We start from the raw sequence: 26,725 nt of genomic DNA on the forward strand, positions 1-26,725 counted from the left end.
GAGAAATTCAAAACCTAGAGCTTGTCTGTTCAATGTTACAGCAAACCTGGCACAAACAGATGAATAAAACATTCTTAGATGTCCCACTGAACATCAAACCAAATACAAGTCAAAGCCTGCTGACAAAAGAACCATAAAGGAAAACTGCCTCAGAATACAAATGTTGCACTGTTTAAATGTATGTAAAATGTTAAACATTATTGTATCTACTTTACTTATCTTCTCCATTAATGTCTAAAGCTAAATTCAGGGTTTTTCATGTCACCAGAGAGCAGTGCATTGTGGGAGCTCAGATGACAGACAGAACAAAAAGCTGTTAAGGTCACATGTCTGATGACAGCAGATAAACTGTTGTCTGTTTCGAAGGGCAACCAGCAGAATGTTGAAAGCAGCGTATATGAATGGAGAAATCAAACACAACTCAAATGGGTACAGCAACAGCAAAATTACCCAACTTTCTAAGTAGTAATTTTGTTATAAAGCTGAAATAGGCAGTATGGCAGTGGTTCAATAGATTTTCTGTAATCTGATTTCCATTTATGAAAACTAGTGTTGACGGGAACTGGAGGAGTAGCATATAGCAACCAAGCAGATTTCAGTTTTCATTTATCCGGTGCAGTTGAGAACATTATATCCATTATTTGTTTGGTCGTAATGGGCATCTCCATATGTCCAGAAACAGGGTATTCCTTCCCTTACAGCTTTGGTCTCAGTGCAGCACTTGATGACCAAACTTTGGGCACTACATGTACTCTTTTACTTCAGCTAAGCTATAGGATCCCTTTTAAAGAGGATCTGTCCTCTCTCCTAACATGTTTTAGTAAATACATGTACTGCCCATAAAGTAACAATTCCGGAGCATCTTTTCTTTGAATTCCGTGTTTTACCATTCCTCTGTTATCCCTCCTACAATTTAATGAATAAATTGACAACTGGGTGTTACTAGTTGGGGGGGGGGGGTGTCACCACATAGTTGGACACTGTCCAATCATAGTGTGTCTCTGTAGGGACACGCCCCTTTGTTGAGAGGAATAGTAACTCCCAGTTGTCGATTAATTCATACATTTTTAGGAGGAGTAACAGAGGAACAATGCCGAGTTCTAAGAATAGAGTCCCCAGAATTGTGATTTATGGGGAACACAGGTATTTACTCAAACAGACATGCTAGGGGAGCTGACAGGTCCTCTTTAAGGAGAGCGCCAGCAAAAAGTTTATAACATATTTCCATGCCAAATTATCAGCGGATGAAACTTCAGGACACCTGTGAAAAGTAGTTTGCTGGTTTGCACATCTGACAACACTTCTGGCAACACCTTCCATGTGCTCTATGGGATATCCTCAAATCATGACCTGTTTGAAGTACTAGAGGTTTGGAGTTGAGAAATTTTAGACTATCACTCCTTGTGCCCACTGAAATACGTGTCCTACTGTAATACATTCTTATTGCTGCAGACAAGGACCCACTGTGAACGCCTATGAGCAGTTTCCACGTCTTGTCCGTCCAATCTTCCTATGAGAATACTTTTGTCATGTCATTGTCATACCATCTAAAACTTCTTACATCAACCGTTGATAACTTGGCAAAAGATAAGATGTACATTTTCAAAATATGCTAAGAAGGTTCAGTTGTCCATTAATGTTAAGATCCTATATTTCTCATGGCTACCAGACTACAGCTTGGTCAATTTTCCATAAAAATGTCAGTCGTCCAAGTAATACATTGGACAAAAACTATTTCTATATTGTTTATAAAAAAATGTAGGACTTATTACTCAACAAGTGCAAAAGACAAAGGCCAAATTGTCCACGTTGGACTCGGTTGTCATCACTTCTGTGATCTTCAGAAGGAATCTAGTCGTCTTTGGTGGTTCGGAACTCTGGCAGACTCCAAACTCTTCGAGTGGGCTCAACTTCTCGTTCCACATCCTCAGATATGGTCTTAATGTCACTCATGAATGGGTAGATCCTGGCTCGAGACTTAAAGGTGCTGAGGGACAAGCTCATAGCTCTCCTTGTGTTCCACTGCCTGGCAAGTTTCTTTGCATCTTCTTCTTCTTTCATTTTCTCAGAAGCTTCTTGAAGAACTGCCCGGAAGAGACGGGGAACCTCCTGCACATCTGGTTCATACTCTGTAACCATCTGCCGGAATCTGTAAAAAATTGGGATCATTAGGAAAATCCATCAATTCTGGATCTTTTTGGAGTCATTTAAAATTAATTGGTCTGCATTTTTCCCAAAAATCCTCACCAATGGATTGTGAAAAACTATCCATGTGTCCATAAGGGGAGCTTAAAGGGATTGTCCAGTTTGGACAACCCCTTTTAAAGAGAACCTGTCATAACAGACTTTACATCAGATCAGTAGAATGTCCCAAAAGCGTTATACCAGTAAGTGTAGTTTCATCCATTGTAGCCCCCCTAAAGTGCCAACCAGAGGGTGATTAAATTAATTCACTTCCTTTTCAGGGAGGTATCATGTAATAGACCATGTGACTTCACAGACGCCGGTAATGCCTTCTCTGAAACCCCCAGTTTGGCACTTTAAGGGGCCATTTACTGCATGTGGTCATATTCATTTGTATATTTCTATTATGGTACCTTACTGGTTTTCCTATTATCCTCATAGTGACATTCTTTCAAGTGAATGTCCATCTTTAACATTATGTTGTTTTTAGGCCCAACATTCTTTGCTAATAGATTTCTCAATAAATCTTTATAAGTTTTTACTGATACAGAGCTCCAAATCCTCTGCATAGACATACAATTAAATGACATAATTCTATCTGCCTGCAGCCACCACTAGAGGGAGCTTAGGAGCTAACTGCATACAGTTTTGTTATGAGTTCAATATACAAACTTTATGCAGTGAGCTCCTAAGCTCCCTCTAGTGGTGGCTGCAGGCAGACAGAATTATGTAATTCAATTTTAAGTCTATTTAGAGGATTCGGAGCTCTGAGCGCACTAAAGATATATTAAGAAATTAATCAGCATAGAATTTTGGACCTAATTTGAAAAAAAAAAATAATGTTGAAATTTGAACAACATATTACACATATTACCAATTATTTAAGTTTTGGTCTTCCTGCTTTGCTATCAGAAGGCTACCGCTTATAAACGGAGTGATTTGAATAAGGCTCGGGAATTGTTATGTATGCATTCCCTAAAAAAAATGTGTGCTCTTTTGCTAAGCATTCAGTCTCGTATGTTGCTTTTTTTGATGTTGTGTAGCACATGAAAGCGAGGATCTGATTCTCAGAACAAAAACACGATTTGTCATTTGCATCAAATCTCATTAAAATGCCTAAAGGTGTTTTTGTTCTTTTGATCAATATACATCATTCTTACAAGTTCCATGATTTATGAGACTTTCATGTATTGTTCATCTCTTGAGATCTTAAACGTTAATTAACATTTCATTGAATGCATAATAAAATACATGATACAAACGGTAAAAAAAATTGCATTGAATATACAGGATCTTGTGAATCTGCCATTATGCAGATGATGGCAATAAATTCTGTGTTTGCAGAACTATGACTGTTGAAACAATGTCCTTCACAAGGATTCATTTATGTATATTTGATTAAAAAATTTGTTCAAAAGTTGAACTCTGATCGGATCGATCACAGATCGGATCGATCACATAGATCGGATCGATCACATAGATCGGATCGATCACATAGATCGGATCGATCACATAGATCGGATCGATCACATAGATCGGATCGATCACATAGATCGGATCGATCACATAGATCGGATCGATCACATTGATAGATCATAAAGCCGTATGTACCACAGAGGCCTTGCAGCTGCTGTAGGTTCCTTAGAGAGAGAGAGAGAGAGGGAACCCTGCCCTGGTTTATCCCATCCCCTCAGCTTGGGTGTAGCTAGGGGGACTACTGGGGATGCCAGCAAGTTACTTTGCCTTGGCCAGGTTATTTAGATACAGGGATAGGGGCAGCAAACGCAACCTTTGCCCCAGATGGACAGCCTAATTATGGCTTTGCCTTTGCTACTGGGTGGTGGAAACCTGCGGAGGACTCCCCTTTCCACAGGAACTGCATTTTTAACAAAGGAGTGGGAAACTGTCCAAAGAGTCATGAAGAGGTTGTGGGGGGAGAGAAACATACACGAGGCTCTTTTGTCCTAGATGTCATGACCAAGCACTGTAATGGGGGACTCATTTTGATTGATCAATCAGTTTTTACACATCTCTGAATTGCACTGCTTTATGCTTTGGTGCAGTAGCAGGTCGTCCATTCATGTAAATGCAGTGCTGAAGCTGCCAATGTCTGGGTCATTAGGTGTCATTTGCTCCCAGTTTAGAAAGCTGCGTGGCCTCTCTCTACAAAGCATGTCTCATTTTATATCGTATTTTCCTAGGCTTTCATAAAAGCTTCTCATTAGCAATTACTTTCTCCAGTGTCCTCACTTACAAGTGCTTTATAGCATGGCGTGCAGATACAAATCTAATTTAAAAAAGATATGGGGAGCCTGTGGGTGTTAAAGGGACAGCTGCCCAATTGTTGTAAACTGGAGCTTACACTCAATAGAATCACTGGGGAGAAAACAATATAGATTTAGTCGCCTTTTTAACCTGTTAGGGCTCCTGCACATGTAGCAGATTTTTTGCAGAATATCCGTCTGGATTTTCAAGCAGAATATCCACAGCGGAAGACTGTTGTAGGCAAAGGGATGAGATTGAAAAAATATCATCCACATGCTGCAAAACATTTTCTGCACAGAAATCCGCATCAGCGCTCAGTGACTGCAGTGTAGAGACGAGAGGCAGCGGTAATGATGGTGCCTTTATTGTGCCCGGCAGGGCTGGTTTTAGACAGTGTAGCCCTGGGAAAAGTTAAAAGTGGGTCCCCAAATGCTGAATGCTCAGTTGATTGCGCTATTGATTCCGTCCAAAACACGGTAATGTTACGGAACGGAGACAAACGGAAGCCACTTGCAACGGAAACATTACCATGGAAATCAATGGTAAGTAAAAGGAAAAGCTATGGTTTCTGTTTGGTTTGCATTCATGGGTTTCCCTGATGGAAAGGTCTGACGGAACCCATGAACGGAACACACCCTTACTGTATCAATAATGCAGTCAATTCAGAAGGCGGTGTGCAGAGAACTGCATAACTGATTTCTAGCGCGTCCAGGAGTGTTGCAAGCCCCAAAGCATATATCTCCCCTCACACAAAAAAATTATCTATATACATATACAGTTATTACATCATACCACTATACCAGATGAAATATTACCTGCATACCGTTACTGAACACAACTCACAATTCTAACAATTCTAAGAACAATATTACCAATAATAACACAATATAAAGGTCCAAATAATACTGCCACACCATAACCACATAGTGACTGAATGATACCCCCATACTATTACTGAATAATACCGCCACACCATAACCACATAGTGACTGAATGATACCCCCATACTGATACTGAATAATACCGCCACACAATAACCACATAGTGACTGAATAATACCCCTATACTGATACTGAATAATACCGCCACACAATAACCACATAGTGACTGAATGATACCCCCATACTGATACTGAATAATACCGCCACACAATAACCACATAGTGACTGAATGATACCCCCATACTGATACTGAATAATACCGCCACACAATAACCACATAGTGACTGAATGATACCCCCATACTATTACTGAATAATACCGCCACAAAATAACCACATAGTGACTGAATGATACCCCCATACTATTACTGAATAATACCGCCACACAATAACCACATAGTGACTGAATGATACCCCCATACTGATACTGAATAATGCTGCCACACAATAACCACATAGTGACTGAATGATACCCCCATACTGAATAATACTGCCACACAATAACCACATAGTGACTGAATAATACCCCCATACTGATACTGAATAATACCGCCACACAATAACCACATAGTGACTGAATGATACCCCCATACTGATACTGAATAATATCGCCACACAATAACCACATAGTGACTGAATGATACCCCCATACTGAATAATACTGCCACACAATAACCACATAGTGACTGAATAATACCCCCATACTGATACTGAATAATACCGCCACACAATAACCACATAGTGACTGAATGATACCCCCATACTGATACTGAATAATACCGCCACACAATAACCACATAGTGACTGAATGATACCCCCATACTGAATAATACCGCCACACAATAACCACATAGTGACTGAATGATACCCCCATACTGATACTGAATAATACCGCCACACAATAACCACATAGTGACTGAATGATACCCCCATACTGAATAATACCGCCACACAATAACCACATAGTGACTGAATGATACCCCCATACTGAATAATACCGCCACACCATAACCACATAGTGACTGAATAATAACCCCATAGCGTTACTGAATAATACCACCACACCATAACCACATAGTGACTGAATAAGGGTATGTTCACATGCTGAGTCAAAAACTTCTGAAAATACGGAGCTGTTTTAAGACCTGCACTTCTTTATCGTGCGCCCGTTTTTCAAATCGGCCGCGTAAAAAAGCGGCCCATCGGAACAGAATGCTGTTTTTCCCATTGAAATCAATGGGCAGATGTTTGGAGGCGTTCTGCTTCCGATTGTTCGGGTGTTTACGGCCCGAAAAATGGCCGAAAATAAGCCGTGTGAACATACCCTAATACTGTCACACCATAACCACAGTGATTGAATAACACCCCCATACTGATACTGAATAATACTGCCACACCATAACCACATAGTGACTGAATAATATCACCATACTGTTACTGAATAAAAACTACTATACAAAGAGCAATATTACCACCATGTAGTGACCATATAGTGGTAGATGCCAGTTATACACAGGAGCTCTGCCGACGATATTGTGATTACATCGCATTTATATCTAGTGACTCACAGGTGATGTTTCCTCTGATTAGAGTCGTTCACTTTCCCTTTTGTTCTCCAAGCGGCCCAGAGCACTGTGACAATTTATTCCAGCCATGACCCGTCACTGCAGAATTTGACACAGACATGTTGGTTTCTCTCTTTTTAAGCATCCTCCACACCTATACCCCATACTCTAAACAAACTCGTAATTTACAGTCCCCCAGATAGTAATAATGATCCCTCAGTGCTGCCCCCACAGTAATAATGCCCCCTGTGTACCTCCTGCAGATGGTGCCACACACAGCCCCCCCTTAGTAGATAGTGCCACACAACCGCCCCCCCCTTAGTAGATAGTGCCACACCGCCCCTATTGTATATAGTGCCACACAGCCCCCTCCCGTGTATATAGTGCCATATAGCCCTCCTCCCTTGTATATATATGCCACACAGCCCACCATCCCTTGTATAAATATGCCACACAGCCCCCTCCCTTGTATATAGTGCCACACAGCTCCCTCCCTTGTGTATATATATATATAGTGCCACACAGCTCCCCTTTGTATAGTGCCACACAGCCCCCCTCCCTTGTATATAGTGCTGCACAGTCCCTCCTTGTATATAGTGCCACACAACCCACCCTTTGTATATGGTGCTACACAGCAATCCCCCCTGCATATTGCCACACAGCCCCCCTCCCGTGTATATAGTGCCAAACAACCCCCCTTGTATATAGTGACACACAGCAATCCCCCCTGTATATTGCCAAACAGCCCCCTCCCTTGTATATAGTACCACACAGAATCCCCCTCCCTTGCATATAGTGCCACATAGCCCCCCTCCCTTGTATATATTGTCACACAGCGCTCCTCCTTGTATGTAGTGTCACAAAGCGCTCCCCCTTTTATATAGTGTCACACCTCACCTCCCCCATTGTATATAGTGTCACACCGCTCCCCCTTGTATATAGTGTCACACAGTGCCCCCCCTTGTATATAGTGCCACACCGCGCTCCCCCTTGTATAGTGTCACACAGCAGTCCCCCCTTGTATATAGTGTCACAAAGCGCTCCCTTGTATAGTGTCACAAAGCGCTCCCCCCCTTGTATATAGTGTCACAGAGCGCTCCTCCCTCCTTGTAAAGTGTCACAGAGTGCTCCACCCTTGTATGTAGTGTCACACAGCGCTCCTCCCTTGTATATAGTGTCACTCAGTGCGCCCCTTGTATTTAGTGTCACACAGCGCTCCCCCTTGTATGTAGTGTCACAGAGCGCTCCCCCTTTTATAGTGTCACACAGTGCTCTCCCCTTGTATATAGTGTCACACAGCGCTCCCCCTTGCATATAGTGTCACACAGTGCCCCCCTTGTATATAGTGCCACACAGCGCTCCTTCCCCCCTTGTATAGTGTCACACGGCGCTCCCCCCTTGTATATAGTGTCACAAAGCGCTCCCCCCTTGTATATAGTGTCACAGAGTGCTCCTCCCTCCTTGTAAAGTGTCACAGAGTGCTCCACCCTTGTATGTAGTGTCGCACAGCGCTCCTCCATTGTATATAGTGTCACTCAGCGCCCCCCCTTGTATATAGTGTCACTCAGCGCCCCCCCTTGTATATAGTGTCACACATCGCTCCCCCCTTGTATGTAGTGTCACACAGCGCTCCCCCCTTGTATGTAGTGTCACACAGCGCTCCCCCTTGTATATAGCGTCACACAGCGCTCCCCCTTGTATATAGTGTCACACAGCTGTCCCCCTTGTATATAGTGTCACAAAGCACTCTCCCCTTGTATATAGTCACACAGCGCTCCCCTTGTATATAGTGTCACATAGCGTTCCCCCCTTGTATATAGTGTCACACAGCGCTCACCCCTGGTATATAGTGTCACTCAGCACTCCCCCATGTATATAGTGTCAAACAGCGCTCCCCCTTGGATATAGGGTCACAAAGCGCTCCCCCCTTGTATATAGCATCACAGCGCTCCTCCATTGTATGTAGTGTCACACAGCGCTTCCTCATGTATATTGCCACACAGCCCCCCCAAAAGAAAATTGTACTTACCTTGCCCTGTTCCTGCGACAGACGGAGCGATGCAAAGCCTCGGGGCGAGGTGCATGCCCAGACCGGTGTGATGCAGTGATTTCATCATGCCGACCTGCGCAGGGATTCTTCACAGCACCTTATAGGCTGCAGGCCTAACATGGCCTGCAGCCTATAATATTAATTTGTATCAGCGCCCTGAGGACGCACATACAAGTAAATGTAGCTGTCGCTAGCACCGGGACCCCCTCCAGTGCTAGAGACGCCAACGGGCATGAGGGGGCCCATGCCGCCCGGCCCATAAATGTTATGGGCCGGGTGGCGCGAGCCTCATACCAGCTGCGGGCCCTAAGAGGATGGGGGGCCCTGGGGAGTTGCCCAGTTTACCCCCCTAATGCCGGCCCTGGTTCCCAGTGATCACGACCCAGGTCAGTTCTGCCAGTGACTGATGGGCCCACAGCGGGCTGTTTTCCCCTATACCTGGAGCTCGTATAAATGGAACACTGCATAATAAATACAATATACCTCTATATAGATAACACAGGATCCACCATTCATAATAGACTGATCCTTCCTGTTCTGTAGAGATCACTTCTCAGCATCATCTCATTATCATCACAGGCAGGATTACAATGACAGGAAACACCTCTCTATAGAAAACAAAGGATCCACCATTCATGATAGACTGACCGTTCCTGTTCTGTAGAGATCACTTCTCAGCAGTCATCTCATCATCACAGGCAGGATTACATTGACAGGTAACACCTCTATAAAGATGACACAGGATCCACATTCATAATCGACTGACCCTTCCTGTTCTGTAGAGATCACTTCTCAGCAGTCACCTCACTATCCTCATAGGCAGGATTACACTGACTGGTAAAACCTCTATATAGATAACACAGAATCCACCATTCATAATAGACTGACCCTTCCTGTTCTGTAGAGGTCACTTTTCAGCAGTCGTTTCATTATTATCACAGGCAGGATTACAATGACAGGTAACACCTATATATAGAGAACAGAATCCATCATTGACAATAGGTGACGGACACATCTCCCCTCCTCCTCCTCCTCCCTGCACAATGACCTCTACACCGATCACAGAGCATGCCTAAAAAACTCTTCCATAGAAGTCAAAGGGTCAGCTCCTGTTCACAGGTTTATCTTGTCCTTGTGGCTGCTGTAAAGCATATCTCTAAATGCTGTTAACAGCAGCTCAGGCGAGATGGATGCCACCATGATCATGTACAGAAAACAATAAAAAAAAAATCTAGCAAAAAATAAAAACAGATTATAAAAAAGAATTTGTGTTACTATCTGGTTTTAATTAGGAAAAAAAATGTAAGTGATACATTTTCTTTAAGAATTATATACTCCAATATACCTATTTTTGTGCAAATTTATCAATTTACACTACCGTTCAAAAGTTTAGGGTCACTTAGAAATTTCCTTATTTTTGAAAGAAAAGCACAGTTTTTTTCAATGAAGAGAACATTAAATTAATCAGAAATACACTCTATACATTGTTAATGTGGTAAATGACTATTCTAGCTGCAAACGTCTGGTTTTTAATGCAATATCTACATAGGTGTATTGAGGCCCATTTCCAGCAACCATCACTCCAGTGTTCTAATGGTACATTGTGTTTGCTAACTGCATTAGAAGGCTAATGGATGATTAGAAAACACTTGAAAACCCTTGTGCAATTATGTTAGCACTGCTGTAAACAGTTTTGCTGTTTAGAGGAGCTATAAAACTGACCTTCCTTTGAGCTAGTTGAGAATCTGGAGCATTACATTTGTGGGTTCGATTAAACTCTCAAAATGGCTAGAAAAAGAGAGCCTTCATGTGAAACTCGACAGTCTATTCTTGTTCTTAGAAATGAAGGCTATTCCATGCGAGAAATTGCCAAGAAACTGAAGATTTCCTACAACGGTGTGTACTACTCCCTTCAGAGGACAGCACAAACAGGCTCTAACCAGAGTAGAAAGAGAAGTGGGAGGCCCCGCTGCACAACTGAACAACAAGACAAGTACATTAGAGTCTCTAGTTTGAGAAATAGACGCCTCACAGGTCCTCAACTGGCAGCTTCATTAAATAGTACCCGCAAAACGCCAGTGTCAGCATCTACAGTGAAGAGGCGACTCCGGGATGCTGGCCTTCAGGGCAGAGTGGCAAAGAAAAAGCCATACCTGAGACTAATAAAAGGAAAAGATTAATATGGGCAAAAGCACACAGACATTGGACAGAGGAAGATTGGAAAAAAGTGTTATGGACAGACGAATCGAAGTTTGATGTGTTTGGATCACACAGAAGAACATTTGTGAGACGCAGAACAACTGAAAAGATGCTGGAAGAGTGCCTGACGCCATCTGTCAAGCATGGTGGAGGTAATGTGATGGTCTGGGGTTGCTTTGGTGCTGGTAAAGTGGGAGATTTGTACAAGGTAAAAGGGATTTTGAATAAGGAAGGCTATCACTCCATTTTGCAACGCCATGCCATACCCTGTGGACAGCGCTTGATTAGAGCCAATTTCATCCTACAACAGGACAATGACCCAAAGCACACCTCCAAATTATGCAAGAACTATTTAGGGAAGAAGCAGGCAGCTGGTATTCTATCTGTAATGGAGTGGCCAGCGCAGTCACCAGATCTCAACCCCATAGAGCTGTTGGAGCAGCTTGACCGTATGGTACGCAAGAAGTGCCCATCAAGCCAATCCAACTTGTGGGAGGGCCTTCTGGAAGCATGGGGTGAAATTTCTCCAGATTACCTCAGCAAATTAACAGCTAGAATGCCAAAGGTCTGCAATGCTGTAATTGCTGCAAATGGAGCATTCCAAGACCAAAGCAAAGTTTGAAGGAGAAAATTATTATTTGAAATAAAAATCATTATTTCTAACCTTGTCAATGTCTTGACTATATTTTCTATTCATTTTGCAACTCATTTGATAAATATAAGTGTGAGTTTTCATGGAAAACACAAAATTGTCTGGGTGACCCCAAACTTTTGAACGGTAGTGTATGGTTTTTACACATTTATTTGAGAAGTAGTGTTTTTTAGTAGTATTATTAGGGAATCCTGTTCATCGTATCAAGATTGAGCATTTTTAATATTTTTTAAATACTAGTCCTTGCATTTATGATGATGAATATAAAATAAAGCGCTCATAGCCAGGATGTTACTGGCAGAAATTTAATTACGTGTTCGCGACCGGCTCTTGGTTGTCATGGCGATGCTGGCAATTTATAAACCACAATTGTCTTGATGATTTGCAAGACAGATTTTTAAATCAGAGATTGTTTACTGGAGTCAAAAATAGCTCAGTATTACTAAGGCGTTCATCATAAAGTGGCGGGTGATGTATGATTTTTTTTTTATGTCTGAAAATACATGGAGTTTACCACTTATCCAACCAGTAAGGACTCTATGATCATTAAAATGGGGGACCCTCTTCAACAGGATGGTCTGCACATGCTTAACCACCGAACCATAAATTTCTCTCCCACCAAGGATGTTCTGATGGGAAGGGAAGAGAGACTTGACCTGGTTCTAGCGAAAATTTAGTGTCCCAGCAGTTGGAATGAATAGAGCAGCCTGCAGTGCTATTCTTAAATCAAAATGATGGATAACTCAACAGGCCCCCAATGGACCACATTATAGGTCAATAGGGTCCGCCGGATGCCATTTGGATCCGTCTTACGATGGATCCGGCACTCTCTACCACCATGGATGTGCTGATGAGGAGGGAAGAGGGAGTTGACTCGTTCTAGCGAGCATTGGGTGTCCCAGCAGTCGGCCCCCTACCAGTCTAGCAGCTCCATCACTGTTGATGGCATGAATAGAGCAACATGCCGTGTTATTCTTAAAGTCAAAATGATGGATAACTAAACAGACCCCCAATAGACCCCGTTATAGGTCAATGGAGTCTGCCAGTTGCCATTTGGATCCGTCTTACAATGGATCCGGCACAGTGTCATGGCTTCCATTATGAACGAATGACGCAAAAGTGAACAAAGCCCAAATTACAATGGCTTCTGCCGGTGGTTGAGAGTTTTTACCTGAGGATAACTGGACCACAGTACGATGGATGAACTGTGCTGCATGAATCCTCCAGCTGTAGCCGCTCTACGGGGCTGATGTCATAGTTGTGCTTTGGATAACTGACCAGCCAGCTGTAGTCCACTCCAGTCTTAATCTTTCTATATTCATTCTCCTTCTCTCGCTGCTGTTTCTCGGCCTGTTTCATTTGCCAGCTCAGCTCCATCATTAATGTCTCCACCACCATGTCGGCAGGATTCCTCTGGGAAAGTCTTACGTTAGGTTCATTCCACCTGAACCAGGACGTCAGCGCCATATCGCTCCAGAACCTAGAATAAGAAATAGATTAAAAAAAAGTGTTAGCAATTAATTTATTTGGGAAATCTCATAATGGGGTTAACCCTTTCAGGCCTTCAGATGCCTAAATGTCCACAGCAACATTTCCCCTTTTGGAAAGGCACTTTCTAAAGGTGAATAGAAATAGTTTTTTCACTTTTATTTGTGGCACAGGTGGGGCTCTAATGTGGTACCAAAACCAAACCAGTAATTTTTTTTTCCGTTTTATATTGGACAAAAATTTTATAATTACTTTAACCCAAAAACGTTAGAACACAATATAATCCTCACACTCTCCCGTGTTTAGCAATACCAAATATGTGTACTTTGCCCATGTATAGGGCAATACTACTAGTAGACCCTTAGAAAGGTTTGGGCCAGGGGTTAAAGGAAAAGCAGTCACTACAACGAAGAAATGAGAGGGGCGACAAGGCTGCCTGATGCCCTGCTGTGCCGGGGTTAGTTCAAAAGACCCCATCAGTCAGGATTCAGCCTCCCTAAACAGTTTAGATGATTTACACAATAATCACTTACCCACCCTAGACCACCAGGGATATACTCATTAACCACTTTACTGCCCAAGACGACCACAGATCATACCACCCTGCTGCCACTATTGTGTAAGTGTGTTATACTGGTGCTGTTTATATGGGGCACTCACCTGGCACTATTGTTTATGGGGGTATTGTGTTTGCAATCTCTAGTGCAGGGTGCCCTCTGCTGGCTTTGATGGTGCTATTAATGGGAGTATTTTGATGGCGCTGTTATGGGGCACTCTACTTGTCATTATATGGGCATGTTATTTGTGCACTGTATAGGGCCATTATTTGTATTGCACCATTATTGGGGGCATTTGTTATGTGTACAGTATGGCAGCATCGTCTATATATTGTGACATTATTCATTGACTAAATAATAAGGCCATTGATTGTGTATCAAGTGCGTGTGCATCTATTTATATATGTGCGCATATCCTGTACACTCCCCCCGACAAAAATCTGCCCCTGGACTTCTCCCCAGGACTGGATTTTAACTGGACTTTAACTTAGTTTACTAGACATTGTCAATGGAGACAGAGTCGTTAAGCTTCTTTGTGGGTTAGCTGCATACCGCCTAGAGAGATTTTCTTCCAGGCAATTGGAGCTAATCCTGGATTTCTATATATAACTGAAGTGTGGCCCCATTATTATATGTGCTAAGAACAATAAATCAAAAAACTTTTCCGCCTAATAGAAAAGAAAAAAAAAAGAAGTGGAATCTCCCTATTTACTGTATATAGTCATATAGAGCAGTGATTCCCCATCCACCGGGCTGCGGACCAATACCAGGTCGTGGATCATTTGGTACCAGGCCATGGTATCTGTTATCCGCCCCACTGGCCACAGGGAAAACCGCACTAAATTGCGGTGCAGTTTTTTGCCCGGAATGTTCGCTGCTGAAAACTGCTGAGCAGGCCGGCATCCTGGGATGACATTTTATAATCGTCATCCCAGGTATCCGGCCTGGAGGAAGAAACAGACTTCTGAGTAAGTATAAGATTTTTTTTTCTAATTTGCATTTTTTGCATTGGAATCGTTGCGACTCAACAGCAATAAACGGGACATCTGCTATTTGTTGCAGGTTTTAACTCCCCATTGAATTCAATGGGGAAAAACCGCAACAAATAATCAGCGTTTGCGCAAATACAATAGACATGCTGCGAGCATTTTTTCCGCTCACTATTTACGCAGCGCATGGATGAGATTTGTTCTATCTCATCCACTCTGCTGCTACTGTATTATGCTGCGGATATTCCGCAACCAAATCCATTGCGTAAAATCCAGAGTATTTACGCAACGTGTGAACTCACCCGAAACACCCCCGCCCCCTGCCGGTCCATGGAAAATTGTTTTGCATGAAACTGGTCATTGGTAAAAAAAAATTGGGGACCGCTGATATTGAGCAGAGAGATGTATTACGGCAGAATATATGGTATTTAATGGAGGGAAGCTTTCCCAAAACTGATACTACTGAGAAACCCCTAAATAAAATACATTTTAACCACTTGACAAAATAGGACAATAATTCATATTTACTTACATATTATACATTTTTCAAGAGTTTTATCTATTTTCTGTGATATATATTAAACATAATATGTGGAAGTAAGGTGGGTCCCGACACCTCTCGTGACAGGTCTATTTTTGTAAATAGTTGTATTCCCCAAGAAATAACAATTCTGGAACATCTCAGAACTCTGCATTGTGCAATTCCTCTGTTATTCCTCCTAGAAATGTATGAATAACTTGACAGCTGGGTGTTACCATTCCCCTTGTCAAAGTCTCACCTCGTCTCACTCTATCAGCGCTGATTGGACAGTGTCAGTCTGTGTAGGGACACACCCCCCGACTGGTAACACCTAATTGTAAATTTATTCATACCTTTCTAAGAGGAATAACAGAGGAATGGCACAACGCAGAGTTCTAAGAAAATATTCTCCAGAATTGTTATTTCATGGGGAATACAAGCATATACTGAAGCAAACATGTCAGGAGAAGTTATAGATCCTCATCCTATATGTATATAAATGTGATGTAGCTCTATGCTGTACACGCTGATAGAAGAATACTTGGTTGTATTACACTTGTCATGAACTCGGATTCCCTCATTTTCGGGAATGATGGGGGTCACAGAGGACCGATCTTCATCGAACTCATTTTTGGGACCTGGCAGATTGACGTCTTTGTAAGAAAACCCCTTTAATTCTATATATAAACTATATTGTGTTGTTCAAAGGTAGACATATACTTTAAAGAGGTTCTCCGGGACTATAACATTGATGGCCTATGATTAGGCACCGCCGATCAACACAATGGCTCGTCCGTATCACACACAGTGGCTCGTCCGTACGAGGGGCTATGTCATATACTACAGATACACTAAGAATAGGCCATCAATGGGATAGTCCTGGAGAACCCGTTTACAGACTTTTAATATATAAATTGACATATAAAGAGTAGAAAGGATCAGCGGTTGTATTTATTCATAAATATGCAGATGTAATAAGTCTGTGTACAGAATTCAGATCTCTAATGTCCTATTTTTTGAATGCCTAAGGCCTTATTCAGACGAACGGGAAATACGTCCGTGCAACGCGCGTGATTTTCACGCGCGTTACACGGACCTATATTAGTCTATGGGGCCGTGCAGACATGTCCGTGATTTTTACTCAGCGTGAGTCTGCTGAAAAAAAGGCACGACATGTCTGTTCTTTGGCCGTTTTTCGCGCATCACGCACCCATTGAAGTCAATGGGTGCGTGAAAACCACGCATGCCGCACGGAAGCACTACCGTGCGAACTGCGTGATTCGCGCAAGAGCTGTCAAAAGGATGAATGTAAACAGAAAAGCACCACGTGCTTTTCTGTTTACAAACATCCAAACGGAGTGTCATAATGATGGCGGCTGCGTGAAAAGCACGCAGCCGCGCATCATACGCTGATGCCCCACGGAGCTGTTAAGTGCCTTTTGCGCAGGCAAAACGCCGCGTTTTTTGCCTGCGCAAAAACGGCACGCTCATGTGAATCCAGCCTAATTCTTAGAAAGACCCCGACAGTCATAGCAATATGATCACAGATAGGATATGTCATTAATCTGAGATCGATGAGGGTCTTACTCCTGACCCCTACCAGTCTAGAGAATGATAGGACTGCAGTGGACCACCATTGCCCCTATGGATTTTTTCCAAAAACAGAGCTAAACTGCAGCGTCTGGACGAGAATGATACGGATATCCTAGGGAGGTGGCATCAAAGTTAAAGGTCATACAACGTCTGTACGCTAGGGCGATAGGGTGACGTTTGGTTGACCGTGAGTCGCGGTAATGCAGCCGTTTTACCTCAATGCTTACCTATGGGAAATAAAATTTCTGACTGCTGTAATGCTGCAATTTTACGGCGAAACTGGGGCAACAAACAGACGCTGTATAGCCCTGGCCTAAGGGATCTTGCACACGACCGTGTGTGCCGCCTGAGTCCCGTCCGTGATCCGTGGAAAAATAGGACATGTTCTATCTTTCCACCGATCAGAGAGTCCGGTCCGTTTTCACCCACTGAAGTGAATGGGGCCGTGAAAACTATCGGGTGGCACTCGGATACCGTGAAAAACAGCCCAAGTGGCACCCAGTCGTGTGCAAGGCAGATAAATGTGATTTCTTTTTTTTTTCAGTGAACCAGGTTATGGAGTGACCTAGTTCTCTCTAGTCATTTGTTACTTAGAATAATATTCAGACTGTGGGAACATTACATGCTTTGTCTGGAGAATTATAAGAGAAGAAATGTTATGTCGCTAGTTAAAGGACAGATCCGTGTCAAACAGCAGGTGGTCAGCGGACGGATGACAGCTCATAAATCCCCATTGCTTAGGTTCGGAAGATTTACTGTCTGACACATCTGCGGCCATGTCCCTAAAAGGACTAAGAGCTGCAAATCTGAAATCCAGCAAAACACAGAACTTGTGTAAGATCTGCCCTCAATTACCAGAACTTGACAACTAATGTCCTAGACTGGGTTCACACTGTGCGTTTTTAACGTGCATTTTAAAAAAAATTCTGGTCGATGAATTCCCTTCAAGAGACATTGGAGTTAATCTACGCACAGTGAGAACTAGTAGTATTCTCAAATTAAGGCCTTATTCACACGAGCGTATTTCACGTCTGTGTTACACGCGTTAAAACAACGGACGTCACACGGACCTATGCAATTCAATGGGGCCATTCAGACATTCAGAGTTTTTCACGCAGCGTGTGTCCGCTGCGTGAAACTCACTGCATGTCCTATACGTGTGCGTTTTTTGCGCATCATGCACCCATTGAAGTCAATGGGTGCGTGAAAATCACGGACAGCACATGAACGCACATCCGTGTGCTGTCCGTGATTCACGCAACAGTTGCTAAAGAAATGATGAGAAAAAGAAAACCCCCTCCTTCAGTTGTTTTTGCTGATGTAAAAAACGCGTGAGATACAGATGACATACGCACGTAAAAAACGCAGACGCGCACCGTACACGGATGTCACACGGAACTGCAATGCAGGAAAAACGCTGCATTTTTTGCGCGTGCAAAACGGACACGTTCGTGTGAATAAGGCCTAAAGGGTAACTAAACTCTCAACAAACATTTGACATGTTATAGTGACAGGTTAGAAGTTTTGATTGGTGGGGGTCCGAGCACTGAGACCCCCACCGATCGCTAAAACGAGGCAGCAGAAGCGCTCGTGTGAGCACTCTGCCGCTTCTTTTCTGTTTGGCTTTTTCCAGAAAGCCGATCTAGCGGAGTACAGGCTCATAAACTTTCTATTGAGTCCGTACGCCGCAACAATAAAGTTGAGGTACATTTATATTGTGCGGGAAGGGGGTAAAGGGGAGCTCCAGTTTTGCCTTTGTATTTATCCAATAGGGAGTCCTTGCTGTTTGTGGCCAGCACGGGTGCACCATCCATGAGTGTAAGTGAGAACTTCTCTTCGGCCCCTTCTCTGATTGCAGGGACAGCATTTTGCCAGATATTTAGTCAATTTCTGCAACTTACCAGCCCCAGTTTGGAGAAGGGGGCATTACATTTTTTTTTCATTTGACAAGTACCCATGACCTGATTTTAAGGACCACTTTTTGATACTTAAGAAATGACTTCAGGACTCCTCTATATACTCCACCTTCAAAGGCCATGGGTCTATTATTCATAGTCACATCCATTAGATGATGTAGTGTCCCAGCTTTTAGGAGCACAAGCCTACTAACAATCTTGAATTAGTCCAAAAAGTTACCCCACATAGTAAACTGGCCCACTAAAGGGTCATGTAGTGACAACAAAATGGTGCAACTCTCGAATGTCTTTTAGGAATGTAGATTCAACAATGAAAGGGAAACTACCACAGTGCCCCCACAACAACAGCCGTAGTGCCCCATAACAAAACAGTAGACTAAAATGACAGCCACAGGTCCCCCATACTGTCAATGCAGTGCCCCTATTTTGGTAGCCACAGGTCCCCCATAAAAGCAACAGTACCCCATATCAACGACAAAAGAAAGACACATTGCCCCCAAAATTACAAAAAAAAGTTTCTCCATAAGAATAACCACAGTGTTCCCAAAATAATAACCACAGTTCCCAACACTATTAAAGATTACAGGAATAAAAACGTGAAAAACTAGCTTTTTTACCTTTTTCAGATTTTACCTCTAATAATGTTAAAAAAGACAAAAACTGTTTAAAAACGGTACAAAAAAAACGTGTGGATAGCCTAAAAAAATAAAAAAAATATATTGCCTATTGTGGACTAAGTCCTGCTACATTTTGCCAGGTCTTTAAGGACAGAAATTTTTAGTTCCTTAAGGGATTGTACAAGATTAGAAAAAAATGGCTGCATTTTTCCAAAAACAGTGCCACACCTGTCTACAGGTTGTGTCTGGTATTGCACGTCAGCTACTTTTAAGTGAATGCACATGCAACCTGTGGTCAGGAGTGGCACTGTTTATGGTAGAAAGCAGACATATTTTTCTAATTCAGGACAACCTCTTCAAAGGGTTAATAAAGGACAGAATCCTTATATACATCTGTGATTACACCCGCATGAGTTACTATCTGCATTATATTATGCATTAAACATCTAGAATTGGAATAACTGTATTATAAGAGCCCTAGACTCGAGGGTCAGCTCAAGAGTCCCTATTGGTTGTTGTACATAGTCACAGAGGTACAGAGGTGATTATTTTTCTCATCTTGGGGGAATAGTAAATTGAAGGCGAAGACAAAGGATTAACAGACAAACAACAGTTCGCTAAATATACATACAGTATCTTCCAGCACAATCACAGCTCCGAAAAGCAAGATTCACCTTCCTTGTTTTACTGCCTAAGGGTATGTTCACACGGCCAAATTTCAGACGTATACGAGGCGTATTATGCCTCGTTTTACGTCTGAAAATACGGCTCCAATACGTCGGCAAACATCTGCCCATTCATTTGAATGGGTTTGCCGACGTACTGTGCAGACGACCTGTTATTTACGCGTCGTCGTTTGACAGCTGTCAAACGACGACGCGTAAAAATACAGCCTCGTCAAAAGAAGTGCAGGACACTTCTTTGGACGTTTTTGGAGCTGTTTTCTCATAGACTCCAATGAAAACAGCTCCAAAAACGGACGTAAAAAACGCAGCGAAAACGGCGCGAAAAACGCAGCGAAAAATGCGAGTTGGTCAAAAAACGTCTGAAAAGCAGGGTCTGTTTTCCCTTGAAAACAGCTCTGGATTTTCAGACGTTTTTGGTCACTACGTGTGCACATACCCTTAGGCCACTTTCTTTCAGCCACGGCCATTGAGCGCCACGGGCAAAAGATGTCGTAAAAAAATGCTTTCTCTGCTCACGGGAAAAAACGCCTCCACCTCCCATTGAAATCAATAGGAGGCGATTTTGGCCGGTTTTTGGCGTGGTTTCCACGTCAAAAACAGCGTTAAATTTTTTTTAAAAACTCTGTGTGAACTAGACCTAACATGGCTTTACAACTTTTTTTTTTAATGCCTCAAAAAAAAGAAAATTAAGCAATTTTGTAAATATTTTTGATTATATCATCTTGTGTTTACAGCTCCTATGCAGACCTATGGCTCTCCATGGATACAGACTACAACCAAACCCTGTGTAGTCTGATCCTACATCCTTCCTCTAAGGGTATGTTCACACGCACTAATTACGGACGTAATTCGGGCGTTTTTGCCCCGAATTACGTCCGAAAATAGCGCCTCAATAGCGCTGACAAACATCTGCCCATTGAAAGCAATGGGCAGACGTTTGTCTGTTCACACGAGGCGTAATTTACGCGCCGCTGTCAAATGACGGCGCGTAAATAGACGCCCGCGTCAAAGAAGTGACCTGTCACTTCTTTGGCCGTAATTGGAGCCGTTATTCATTGACTCCAATGAATAGCAGCGCCAATTCCGTCCGTAATGGACGCGGCGTTCAAGCACCTGCACATGCCGTTACGGCTGAAATTACGGGGATGTTTTCAGCCGTTACGGACGCCCTCGTGTGAACATACCCTAATACTTGGCTCGTTCATCTAATGATCGCTGCCCTGTTTACACAGGGCAATTATCGGCAACGAGCGTTTTATGAACGCTCGTCTGCCCGATAATCGTCCAGTGCAAAACCCCCTTTAGTGAGGTATTCCAGTTGTAACAAGTTATCACCTATCCACTGGGTAGGTGATTACTGCTAGACCGGTGGTGGTACGATCGCTGGGACCACCACCGATGACCAGAAAAGGGGTCCCAAATCCTCCGTTCCCCCCAGCAGAAAGAACGCTCGTCTGGAGGAGTTGAATGGAGCGGTGGTCGAGCATGCGCCCTGCCGCTCCATTCAAAGTCTATGGCACTGACGGAAACTGTCGAAGAAAACCGTCACTGCCATGGACTATGAATGGAACACAAAGGCACATGCTCGACCACCGCTCCATTCAACTTCTCCCGACTGCCACAAATGTTTACTTTGTCTGGCGGTATTTCGAGCACTCTTATTAGATTACTTTATGTATGGAGCTGTTGTTTGGCACAATAGGTTGATATTATTTGTACACTATATGGTTGTAACGATTGATACATTGCATGGTATTTCTATGTGTACACTGCATGACTAGAGTCTATGGAGGGATGCATGAAAAAATAGGACATGTCCTATTTTCTCACGGACCCTTCACACGGTCCGTTGAAACAACGGCCGTGTGAACGGCCACGTCGAATTATATGGGTCCGTGTGACGGCCGTTGTTTAACACGCTCGTGTGAATCTAGCCTAATGTTGTGACGGAAGAGACTCAGATAAAATTGATGATCAACCATCTAATTCTCTGCATCTTTGGAATGTGCCATAAATAGCAAAATCTTAATCTGAAGCCTTATGAGCTGAAATAATCGTCCCTCTTTATATTCTCTGATACCCTAAGGGCTCGTCCACACGTAACGGAATTTCTGCATATTTTCTGTCCGGAATTGCGAATGGAAAATACGCAGCAGAATACAGTAGCAGCAAAGTGGGTGCGATTTTACAAATCTCATCCACACGCTGCGTAAAATTTCCGAGCAGAAATTCACCTGCGGTGCGTATTTTTCGGACCACAGCACGTCAATTCCTGCTGCGGAAAGTGGACTGAATTGCTGCGTTTTTCAGAGGAGATGTCACCATCTCCCAGCATCGAAAAAAACGCAGCAACTTCCGCACCACTTTCTGCAGTAAAAAATGCAGGAAAAGGTGCGGTTTTTCTGTGGTGCAAATCCTACTACTTTCTGCGGAATTGCTGCAGAGATTTTCTGCAGCAATTCCGTTACGTGTGGACAAGCCCTAAGGCTACATTCACACGTTGCGTATTTTTCTGCGGAAAATTCGCACTAAAACTGCAGCAATAGGCAGGAAATTTGCAGGTAAAAACCGCACCTTATCGTGAATTTTTCTATGCGCTTTTCGGTGCGGTTTTTACGTTTTGATGAATTTTTCATGCTGCGGATTTTGGTGCGATTTTCCTCAGCGCTAGACATGTACAATTCGCAAGCATAAACACAAGATAAATTGACATGCTACGGATTCTAAAAAACGCACCGCAGGTCAATTTCCGTCCTGAAAAATACCACAGCGTGTACATGACATTTCCTGGAATCTCATTGTCTATGCTGGTACTGTATTACGCTGCAGATTAGCCACACGCAAATCCACGTGGCAAAACCGCACGTAATACGCATCGTGTGCATTGAGGCTTCCTGGCGGTTCTGGCCACATACCTGAGGTTTATCGAGGACCTGTACGTTGCTGGGCACCATTATCTATAAATAAACCCAGGATGTCCTCATTGCAGATCATGAAGTCATTGTCTCTCCCAATCTTGTTGAGCCTGTTCCCACGTGCGGTTTCTTAATCTTGTCTGCTGTCTTCCATTTTTTCATGTTGTCTGTGTATAATAACTTTATTGTTGAGCCGAAGAATATTGTTTATTCCAGCTCAATCCTGCTATGTATATTTGCATGCTATAGCGAGTGTACAGTAGACATTCTTGTGTATATATATATTGTATATATACTGTGTGTGTATGTATGTATATATATATAAATATATATATATATGCTTATTTCTGAGCTACCTTCTCTACCAAACACACGTCTTCCATTACAATGCTCCGAGCGCTCATGCTACACCACCACCAACACACACTGTATATCAATGGGCCATTTACAAATATGTAGGAAGACATTTTTAAAAAAAAGTTTGGCAGGAAAAATGAACGCAGCTGACTTTATTCACAAGAATGAGTCTTAGGACAGTTTCAGCACAATATGACCACATTTTAACATCCGTATTACGGAAAGAGGGATTTATGGTGACTTAAGTTTAGTAGAACCTCAACTATAATACAAAAATTTTGAATGTGGCCATATTACGGCATTCTGAATCCAGCCCCTGGTGACCCCAGTGATCAGCTCTAATCTGTGGAAGAACATGGCAATAGATGTTCAATTTTCCTGCAGTGCCACCACAGGGGAAATGAAGCATTACACCATTCCCATCTAAATCAATAGGCGTTCATTGTAGTACATGGACATGTTGGGTCCTCCAGAGCAAGAACACAGAAGCAAATGACCAGCACCTTATAAAACCAGGAGTAAAATATCAGATGTATTCACGATGGAAGCAGGAGTGACAGGATAGACCATATGTCCCACCATGACTGATCCTCAGAGTATAAACACAAATCAGATTAAAAAGAATAATCTGAAACAATGGTGAAGATCCCGGATTGAAAACTATATGTCCCAGAAACGGACCCCAACCAATAATAATAATAATTACAAAATAAAATAAACTGTTATATTCTCTGTGGTCCATTCCTAACACTTTTTCATTATTGCTGGGATTGTAGCATTTAACAGCAATGAGCCAGGTACAGGGACATGACCCATAATCCGGAAATCTGATAATCCAGCACTTGTTTTCAGCACAGACCTGCAATATCATGTGGAATTTTACAAAGTCAGAAGCAGATGATTGGGTAGAGAAATAAAAATGAGGGCAGGCGCACATGCAGCGATTCTAACGCTGTGATAAATTACCACACGGCCAGATGTTACACTATAGTAAGGGCGGGTTCACACATGGCGGATTTTCACTTAAATTCCGCTGCGGACACTCCGCAGCGTTAATCCGCAGCGGAGCCGTTTCTCCATTGACTTTCACTTTAATTTCGCAGTGTTCGTTTACACGATGCGTACAATTCCGCTGCGGAGCATAGGCTGCGGAGCGGAATGTGGTGTCCGCAGCATGCTCTGTCTGTTGCGGAGCAGTGGCGGACTGGTTGCGGACTCATGGCGGAATTTCTCCATTGACTTCAATGGAGATTCTAAGTTCCGCAATGAAGTCCGCAGCTGTCATGCACATGTTATGTGTGGTGCGGAGCGTATTGGTTTTTTAACATGACATTTCTTCATTCTGGCTGGACCTATGTATTTCTAGGTCTACAGCCAGACTGAGGAAGTCAATGGGGCTCCCGTAATGACGGGAGCGTTGCTAGGAGACGTCAGTAAATAGTCACTGTCCAGGGTGCTGAAAGAGTTAAGCGATCGGCAGTAACTGTTTCTGCACCCGGGACAGTGACTACCGATCCCAATATACATGTATCTGTAAAAAAACATATAAGTTCATACTTACCGAGAACTCCCTGTTTCTGTCTCCAGTCCGGCCTCCCAGGATGACGTTTCAGTGGAAGTGACGGCTGCAGCCAATCACAGGCCAAGCACAGGCTGCAGCGGTCACATGGACTGGCGCGTCATCCAGGGAGGTGGGGCTGGATGCCGAAGGAGGGACGCGTCATCAAGACAACGGGCGGTAAGTATGAATTTCTTTTACTTTCACTAGGGAAAGTGCTGTCCCTTCTCTCTATCCTGCACTGATAGGGAGAAGGGAAGCACTTTTCCTGCAGTCCGCAGCGGCCAGTCCGCATCAATTTTCTGCACATTTTGTGCAGATCCGCAGCCGTAATCCGCAACCCGGATTAGGTGCGGCATTGATGCGGACAGTTGCGGAGGAATTCCGCCATGTGTGGTCATGCCCTTTATGGGATTTTATAATTTTTTTTTAAAGGGTTTCCAATCCCAGAAAGTGATGGCGTATCCCCAGGTGCCCTCCAGCGATCATTTATCCTTTAACCTATGGATAGGTGATAAATGGTTGGTGGGAAACCCCTTTAACATCTTCATCAACTTAGACCACAAGAAATACACTAAATACCTGCTAAAACTTTCTTGGACACTCAGGAATATTTCACAAACACTATTCTTCACCCATAAACCATTCTCTGCAAAAATGTGTGATATAATGTATGTAAAAAGTCGTCAAAATTAGTATAATTGGGGGGCATTTTGCAGTCTCCAACAGCAACACGCAACCCAGCTTGAAAAATCTTGTGTTTTCTCCTGCGTCTACATGAAGGACACGTATGTAAGTAAATATTAACATCCCCATTTTCCGCAGCTGTGGTCCCTGAGATCAGCGATCAGGGACTGCTTATAACAGACGATAATATGTTAGGGCACTATTAGTAGAGCCACAGTTGCTAAAAACTATAAAGCCCCTTTAAGTCTACATAGGCTAAAAGAACAGTATAAAGTAGGACTTGAGCATAGATATAAATGCGCTGTCACCACCGACTACCACGGGTTCGTCTTAAGAAGCGAATATTAATTAAGAAATCCTTTCTTCAGCCCCAATTAATTCTCTGAAACACAATGTATACACCGAACCACAAGGTTAAACCAAGTCTATCAACCAGAGATTGACCTATTTCCGACCAGGATAAGCACAATACGTTTTTACTGATCTGTTATGCAAATGCCATATAAAGTTGTAACAAATCTTTAATTTACCTAATTATAGCAATTTACTTAAATCGCTGAATTTTGAATTCTATCAATTAAAAAAATTATAATTTCAATTTCTGTAAATAAAAACGTGCAAATCAAACAATCAGATTTTACTTACTTTTGATATTTGGGCGCTCAGCCAGTGATGATGACGGTGATGAAGAAGGGGATGCCGCTTCCTCCAGGGTAAGGGTTAATGATCAGAGACCTGGCACCCTGGTTGGGTTCGGCCCTGGCACAGCGGAATATTTGGAGTGATCTTTAGTGTGACATGCACATGATGGAGATAAGGTACAAGCTCTTCAGGTTATTAAGCAGCATCTCCAGACTCTGCTAAGGTGTTGGGAACCTGAGCTCAGACAGTATAAGCCCAGCTCTGGGAGGGTAGGAGGACCCCCTTGTGGCTTAGTAGGATTCAACTGGAGTCTGTAAGAGTAGCCAGCTGGGTGTTTGCAGTTGT

The 26,725-nt window shown here is 43.0% G+C and overlaps 1 protein-coding gene across 1 annotated transcript; it reads right to left on the reverse strand.

Moving 5' to 3' along the window:
• RD3 (RD3 regulator of GUCY2D) lies at positions 1 to 26,725 on the reverse strand. Its single transcript, XM_075863287.1, has 3 exons — positions 26,384 to 26,725; positions 13,027 to 13,335; positions 1 to 2,149 (listed from the first exon to the last, which is right to left on the reverse strand). Exons 2-3 carry the CDS (start codon positions 13,320 to 13,322, stop codon positions 1,852 to 1,854), a joined length of 594 nt encoding a protein of 197 aa, XP_075719402.1. The 5' UTR covers positions 13,323 to 13,335; positions 26,384 to 26,725; the 3' UTR covers positions 1 to 1,851.

This window comes from Rhinoderma darwinii, chromosome 4 (assembly GCF_050947455.1).
Source record: "Rhinoderma darwinii isolate aRhiDar2 chromosome 4, aRhiDar2.hap1, whole genome shotgun sequence".
In the NCBI taxonomy this organism is placed as follows: domain Eukaryota; kingdom Metazoa; phylum Chordata; class Amphibia; order Anura; family Rhinodermatidae; genus Rhinoderma; species Rhinoderma darwinii.